The sequence below is a fragment of the Dipteris shenzhenensis genome, chromosome 29 (assembly GCF_047967505.1).
Source record: "Dipteris shenzhenensis isolate YYH24624 ecotype China chromosome 29, Dip_SZ_1.0, whole genome shotgun sequence".
NCBI classification, from domain to species: domain Eukaryota; kingdom Viridiplantae; phylum Streptophyta; class Polypodiopsida; order Gleicheniales; family Dipteridaceae; genus Dipteris; species Dipteris shenzhenensis.
In genome coordinates, this window is record NC_141624.1 from 10667552 (window position 1) to 10675236 (window position 7685).

Genomic DNA, 7685 nt, shown 5'->3' on the forward strand with positions numbered 1-7685 from the left:
CATCGAAGCTTCTCACACAGGAGCACACGACTGGGAGGCAACACCATCTATTGTATCAGTTCTACAGTAATCAAAATTTTTTATTCTCCATACTATCTGTTTTTCTCTCTTGCATACGAGATCCTGTTATCTGTTGAGCACAGATGTTGTATTGTTTTGTTACAATGTATCACATAATAATAATTTTATTATCTACAATTAAGCTAGGATTGGCATCTACTCAAGCAAGCTATGAGGATACAAGCCCTCTACATAATTGTATTTCTTATCTCATACATACAACAGGATATACATCTTATTATCCTTATTAATACACATAATCGTGCTTATTTAATCATAACAAACTCTTAGCTCACATAATCATGCTTATTTAATCATAACAAACTATTAGCTCACCTAGATTATCCTAGATCCCATATAGGCTATCATATTTTATTCTCCTTTTCATGCTATTTTATTTTGATGTATCACTCTTCTTCAAATTCAATTGTTCCCTTCCGTCGCCATATCATTCTTTCTTGTCTCTATATGAGTATTTCAATAAGAGTAAGAACAATGAAAATATAGAAAAACAAAAAATATGGAAATAGATACATATCTCCTTTGTCCTTCCAAATCTTTGCTTGCTTGGCTGAGCCCCAATCAACTTTCTTTTTCTTCCCATTCAATCGTCGGTCTAATAACTTTGTGGTTCAAAAGAGATTCCTTGTAGAGCCTCTCTTTTATAGTGACCTCATCATATGCAACTTAAGAAAAACAATTAAGTAAAGCAAAGAAGAAGGATAGAATATGTATCGAGAGATGCCTTGACTGTCTTGTCATCATAACGCTTGTATGCTTAATTGTGTCTACTAAGCTGACAAGAGAAATTGCCGATTGTTATCGAAGCAATAACATGCATATCGTGCATCTATTTGTCCTTGTTTCATCTACAGCTCTCGACGATTCTTGATTTAGTCCTATTGCTTTCTGTCCTATTAAATGGCCAAGGTCTTTCGCTTAGGAGAGCGACATCCGTGTTGCGATTTTCATATGACTTCCATTATTGAAATCACATGATGCTACTAACACTTTAAATATCATTAATTCTATAAGAATATGAATCTTCACTATCCTCATGCCCTAAGGTTAAGTCATCTCTAGTCATGGCTGTTGATCTTCCTATCCAAAGACTGCTTCTACCAAATCATTGACAATAGGCAGTGAAAAGAAACAACTATAAATTTCTTACCTGAAGTCGAAAAATATTGATCCAACCACTCAAAAGAACCAGCGCATGCCCTTTGAACAAGCCTACGTGGGCCATTTTTGTCAATATGCCATGAAAAGCTTAGCCATATGATCTGCCTTTATAGTTTTACGTACTGGAATGAAATGAGCTTGCTTGTTGAATCTATCTATGATAGTCCAAATCCCATCATTCCCTGACTTTGATCTTGGCAAATCAAAAATGAAGTCCATTGCGATACTTTCCCACGGTGCTGAGGCACGGGGAGAGGCATAAGTAGGCCAGGTGCCTTCCGTCTGTCATATTTGACCTTCTGATAGGTTAGGCATTCTGCAACAAACTGATGTATATCTTTCTGCATCGATGGCCAAAAGAAATACCTCTCTAGGTCTTGAAGATAAGCATAGGACATAGTTAGATCTCAAAGAAGGGGATTGGGTGCTTTTTAAGTTCGAGAAAGCTAGGCTCTGCAAGTTAAAGGGCAAGCAAAAGGTGTATGCAAAGTTATCTCCCAGATACTATGGCCCTTTCAGGATTACAAAAGAGATTAATGAGGTTGCAAACAGGTTAAACATTGCCAGAGCATTGGAGGATTCACAATGCCTTTTATGTTAGTCTTCTAAAGAAATTTCAGGGATTGGAGCTTACAGAGCCAATAACAGAGGATCCACCAAAAGTGGATTGTAAAGTTCAAAAATTATTCGGCATTGGATGCCAAGTGGATGAATAAAGACATGTTATCTAATCATCCACTGCTCTTGGATATTTACAAGGAAGCTTTTCAGTTCAGGTCAACTGAATAGAAGCCGAGGACATGTCACCAAGTTGTAAATACTCCAAAGTCAAAGTTCTAATTGATCATTTATTGATCATAATTAATGAGTCTTCATTTATTTGATTATGTTTAAGAAGTGCAGCAGAAATCAATCGTACAGTCTGTAGAAAGGTCCGTACAGCAAGGAGAAGGCCCCTTGCAATGTGTGCCAACAACCCGCCTTGGAAAACATGCCTAAACAAAACTCAAATTATGTGCAGTCACCTCGAGATACGTGCAAAAAATGAGAGCAAGGAGATAAAACATCAAATCCATACGTTTTTGCTTGGGAGAAGGGTAAAGGAAAGGTAGGCTTGCATAGGGAATTACCACGTGGCTCCTCATTAAAATCTAACCCTTCCAAACCAATGGAACATTGGTTTGCCCCCACATTAACTTCCTAACCCTCTCCAACCAATGGAACATTGGTTTTCCTTGGGCCGAACTTTTGGACCCCTCTTAGCCTTGCCTTGCCCCAACACTTGGGCCTAGTGAGTGCTCTAGAAATCGAACTAGGGACTTCTAGGAAGTTGAAGCTTCCTCTAGGCCAGTCCCCTCGGCCAGTAGGGAGTTCTAGGAAGTAGACACTTCCTCTAGGCCAATCCCTCGTGGCCAAAATATCCACGGGTGTAGCCACGGGTTTAGATGCACATACAATTCATGTCCCTGTGACACTAGATCTCTTGTATCTCTCATGCTTGAGTTCTCCTTGTATGTTCATCTATGTTTCCGCCCAGCTAGTCCCTGCATGTTACACTAAGGTGCGGGGAGGAGGAGAAGGGGTTGAGGAAGGTGAGTGTAGCTCTCTTGGTCTGTCAGAAGTAGCACATGCCACCTGACTTGCGTTCAATGTAATTCCAAATACAAACACACATGGACCTCCAATTGAATAACACGGAAAAAACGTGACAGAATTAGCCAAATTTATTTTTCCCTTTCAAAAGGAACAGCATCACTAAGCCCTTCACCACTTGGGCAAGCCAAAAAAACAGAAATCAAGAATGGTTAAGAGCCCTAATGGATAGCAGGCCATAGGCCCAACTTAAGAGTGCTCCTGCTTTGCAAATCAGATTCTCCAAACTCCATTCAAGAGAATAAGACAAAGGAGATCCTTGCAAAGCAATTCAAAAATTGGAGCTCTTCAGCCCCTCTTGGAAAGGAGGGGCACTCAAGGAGAACCCACTTTCTGCACGTATTGAATGAGGTGCAGGTCAAATAGCCATTCCATCGTGCTGCTTATGCACATATTAAATGAGGTGCAGATAATACAGCCAAATCCCGCTCCACTGCAGCAAGTTCCTTTTCTGCAGCTCTTGCTCCTTCTCTCACATGGCCGTGAGCTGTGCAAGCTACCTTCTTTTGCTTCTCATCACTTCGTGAAGCAAGGGAGCACATAACAGTGCCCTTATGCTTCTGTGTGGTGAGGAATGGGCCCTGGAGCAAGGGCCCATAAGGGACCCTTCCTCCAAGAACATACACAAAGCCTTCTAGCAAGTAATACTCCTACAACTCATAAAGTGCTTGAGCCTCCCCTCCAAATTTATGCACCATGAACTTGTCCTTCGCATCCTTGGCGGATAATTGTTAACTACTCCCTCCATAACCACGTGCATCATCCCTCCCAAGCATCACACGGTGATGAAATGGCATTCCATCTCAGACCTTTTTGAGTAGGGCCCGGTAGACCTCGAAGTGCCTGATGACATATCATCAAAGGATCGTTACACCTGTGCCACTCCCCAAGGATGGGGCACCATCCATCCGTACAGATACATCTGGTCTGACCAATGCCTGAGCATGCTACCTGCAAATGTTTCCCTATGTGGTGGATTGTGGGCATAGGATTCTGGTTGAGTTGTAAACAGTACAAACCAATCCTTCTCCTATGGCCGGACCATGTTGCCTCCTGTGACTAGGGGGAGCATGCCATAAGTGTCCATGGGCACACTCATACTAAGCTGATCTTGGGCAGGCATGCCCAAGATGGATGGAAAGATGCAGAGAACTGCAACTCGTCGAACGTCCTCGTGCATCGATCATAAAAGCTCCTCTCAAGAAAAAAGTGTGATGTGCAAGGCTCACTGCATGTCCCACTGATCGCTCCTGTAGACCATGCTGCTATAGTGCCAGTGTCTATTTCTGCAGCTCTCTACAAAAGATCACGGATTCATGGATGCTTTTGTCCAAGCTGAGTGGCTATCTATACAATTGAATGGTAATCTATAAAATTGTACAGCCCATATGCACATATTATAAATCTGTACAATTACTGTTCACCTTCCACACACAATTTTTCCATCTGGGATTCGATCTTCATGGCATTGTGACAGACAGTACGAACTTGAAGATTATCTTACTTCCCCCAAATATACTCATGGGCCCTATACTTCAAGCCAGTTCTCTGTCTACTATGGACTACCTTGTCTTCATGTAAACAAGGCTGCAGCACAGATTTTAAATACGGCACATATCCATCCTTCTTCATTTGCACACCTAATCTCTTTAACTTTACATAGAGGTCATCACTTAGTGAGTGGCTAGACTCTCCCACGATGAACTTTTGCACCTGGTTCTCAAGCTCGATAAAGGCCCTCCCTGCCTTCTTCCAGACATTTGCAGACCGTCTCAGCTCATTGACATTGTCAGCATACTCTTGCATGTCAGCATTAACATAGATGTTTGACATAAGCACATAAGCAGAAGCACATCTGCCCTCCATTGTCACAACCTGATCAAAGCATCTTCTTCCAACCTCCACATTGCCATGTCTTTGGCAGCTATTAAGTAAAGACATCCAGCCCACAATGTCTGGCTGCAATGGCATAGTGTCAAATAAAATCTCAGCCTCACTCAGGCAGCCTGCATGCCCAAGAAGATCAATCATGCATGTGTAATGCTCCATGGCTGGAGCTAAAGCATGTTCTTCATTCATGGATCTGAAAAGACTCTGGCCTTCATCTATTAGGCCCATTTGACTGCATGCTGCAAGAACACATACAAATGTCGCATCATCTGGCTTCAAGCCTTCACATTGCATAGCTTTAAAACAATTCAGTGCCAGTTCGTATTGGCCATGCAGGGCATATGCTGTCATCATTGCACTCCATGTCACTACACTTCGCATCACCAATCTATCAAAAACTATGCATGCATTTTGTAGGCTCCCACATTTTGAATACATGTTGATAAGGGCACTACCGAATAGGACATCTGACTCAATATTACTTTCAAGTATGATAGCATGAATGAGCTTGCCCTGTCCTAAGGCTGTAATGCTAGAACATGCTTTCAAGATGCTCATCAGGGTTACCTCATTTGGATCTACACCCTCGTGCTGCATTTGCAGAAAAAGTTGAAGGGCCTCCTGACCATTCCCATGATGGACATGCGCTCCAATGATTGCAGTCCAAGTGACAACATCCCGCTTCAGAAGTCTTGTGAACAGCCTGCAAGCATCATCAATGCTTCCACATTTGGCATACATGTCAATGAGGCTATTCCCCACAAATAAATCCAGCTCAAATCCAATCTCGATGATTGAGGCATGAATCAATCTCCCCTCATCTAGGGCTGCTAGGATGGAGCACGCTTTCAAAATGCTTACAAAAGTAAATTTATCCAGTAACCTGCTTGTGGATTGCATTTTGTGAAATATTTGCAGAGCCTCCCGACCTTTCCCATGCTGAACATATCCCTCAATCATTGTATTCCATGTCACAACACTCGGCTTTGACAACTTCTCAAACACACACCGTGCATCTGCAAGGTCACGACATTTGGCATACATGTCAATGAGGGTGCTTCCCACAAACAAATCACCCTCATATCCACTTTCAATTGCATGGGCATGAGTTAGTCTGCCCTGATCTAAAGCTGTGCTGCCTGTGCAAGCTTTTAGAATGCCCACGTATGTGACATTATCTGGCTTCAATCTTTGTTCTTGCATTTGCTGAAAAAGATGGAGAGCCTCCTCACCAAGTCCATTCTGCGCATATCCAGAAATCATTGCATTCCAAGTGACCAGACTTCGATTTGGTAATTTGTCAAATACCACACGTGCATCATCAAGGGTCCCACATTTAGCATACATGTCAACTAACGTATTACACGTGTACACTTCTGAACAGAGACCGCATTCAATAACTTGGGAATGTAGCAATTTCCCCTGTGACAGAGCCGCTATGCTGGTACATGCTTTGAGGACAGCAACAAAGATGTACTCGTTGGGTCTGACACTTGACTGATTCATTTGGTGATATAGTGTAATAGCCTGCTCACCTTGTCCAAGCCTGGTATGTGCAGAAATAAGAGCGTTCCATGTGAATACACTTGCTTCAGGCAGTTCATCGAATATTTTGTTTGCTTCCAGCAAACTCCCACACTGTGCAAACATATGAATCAGGTGGCTCCCCAGAAAACTGTTTGATGCAAACCCACTTCTCCTGATTAGCCTGTGCACATGCCTACCCGCCACCAGATCTTTCTTCTTGATACACTCCTGCACAAGCCAATACAGAAGATTGGTTGAAATAGAAATTCCTTGCTGGTCCATTATGTCCACTCTGTGAAGTGCTTCATCGAGTCCTCCCTCCTCACATAACGTTCTGGAACATCCAAAAAACCAATAACAATTATTAATGCCAATGACTTGGCATGACCGATGACAATGTAGCCGGGAAAAAATTTGGCACGTTCAAATTCCCTTGAAAATCTTAGGCCAGCTAAAACACCAAATGTTCATGTAGATGCTGGTTACAAAAAGCATGTGTTTCGAGGCTTACTTGACATCCCTACCCACAGGACATCTACCGTGCATACTGGCATTTCTCACTTCCACAGAAGAGTACGTTCCACTTTGTCTCCATATAGCCAGGTTCCCTCCTGCACAAAGCCACCATTAATCCATAAGGCCTCGTTGCTGTTGGCACAGCCTGTGTTGCATGCATTCACCTTCTACTTTTCTCGTGACTTTTGTAATAAAGTGGATTTTCAAAATGGCACAGGTTTTGTTTCTCTGAGACTTACGTGATGGCATGTACTGAATGGGGCTGAGCATCATCTCATCTCCTACCCCCCTTCCGCCTCTCTTCCTTGTACACTGCACTTCCAGCACCCCCTCCTGACGAGGGTCCAGAAGCAGGCCCAAGGAAGAGAAGGGTTTCGGTTGTTTTGTTTCTTTTGCGCTCGAAAGATCTCCATGGCCAATGCAAGGTGCATTTAGAACGAATTTGATTTAGGCAATCGTGGTTGCATGCTTTTGAGTTTGTTTCCCCGAATTTGGTGGATATGGAATCAGGGAACAAGGTTTCGGCCTTCCCTGTTCTTCTTTTGTGTTTGGTCAAGCTGACTTTCTTAGAGCGTGTTCATGCGAGTGGCTTGGTTGGAACCCAAATCTGCAATTTGCAATCCACAGGTTCACCAGGAGCAAATTTGTTGCAAGCCATGAAAAAACTGGTGGCCTGATGAGCCCTTCCTTCTACATCAGATTTTCAAGCTGCAGAGTCTCAACGTCTGGCTGTAAACAGTCTGAAAACCAGGAGAAAACCAAGAGTAATAATTGCAAGTGGGGGAGTTCTCCTTGCTACCAGATCAAATTTTCAAGCTGCAGAGTCTGAACACCTTTCTGTAAACAATCTGAAAATT

The 7685-nt window shown here is 42.8% G+C and overlaps 1 protein-coding gene across 2 annotated transcripts; it reads right to left on the reverse strand.

The window, feature by feature from the left end:
- Window positions 1-3157: 3157 nt before the first annotated feature.
- Window positions 3158-7322, reverse strand: LOC147882428 (pentatricopeptide repeat-containing protein At3g57430, chloroplastic-like). Of its 2 annotated transcripts, none has more exons than XM_087400851.1 (3): window positions 7068-7322; window positions 6824-6923; window positions 3158-6540 (listed from the first exon to the last, which is right to left on the reverse strand). In XM_087400851.1, exon 3 carries the CDS (start codon window positions 6433-6435, stop codon window positions 4396-4398), a length of 2040 nt encoding a protein of 679 aa, XP_087256977.1. In that variant the 5' UTR covers window positions 6436-6540; window positions 6824-6923; window positions 7068-7322; the 3' UTR covers window positions 3158-4395. The 2 variants fall into 2 exon arrangements, with proteins under 2 accessions (XP_087256977.1, XP_087256975.1); XM_087400849.1 differs by having other exon boundaries at window positions 3158-6646.
- Window positions 7323-7685: the final 363 nt, after the last annotated feature.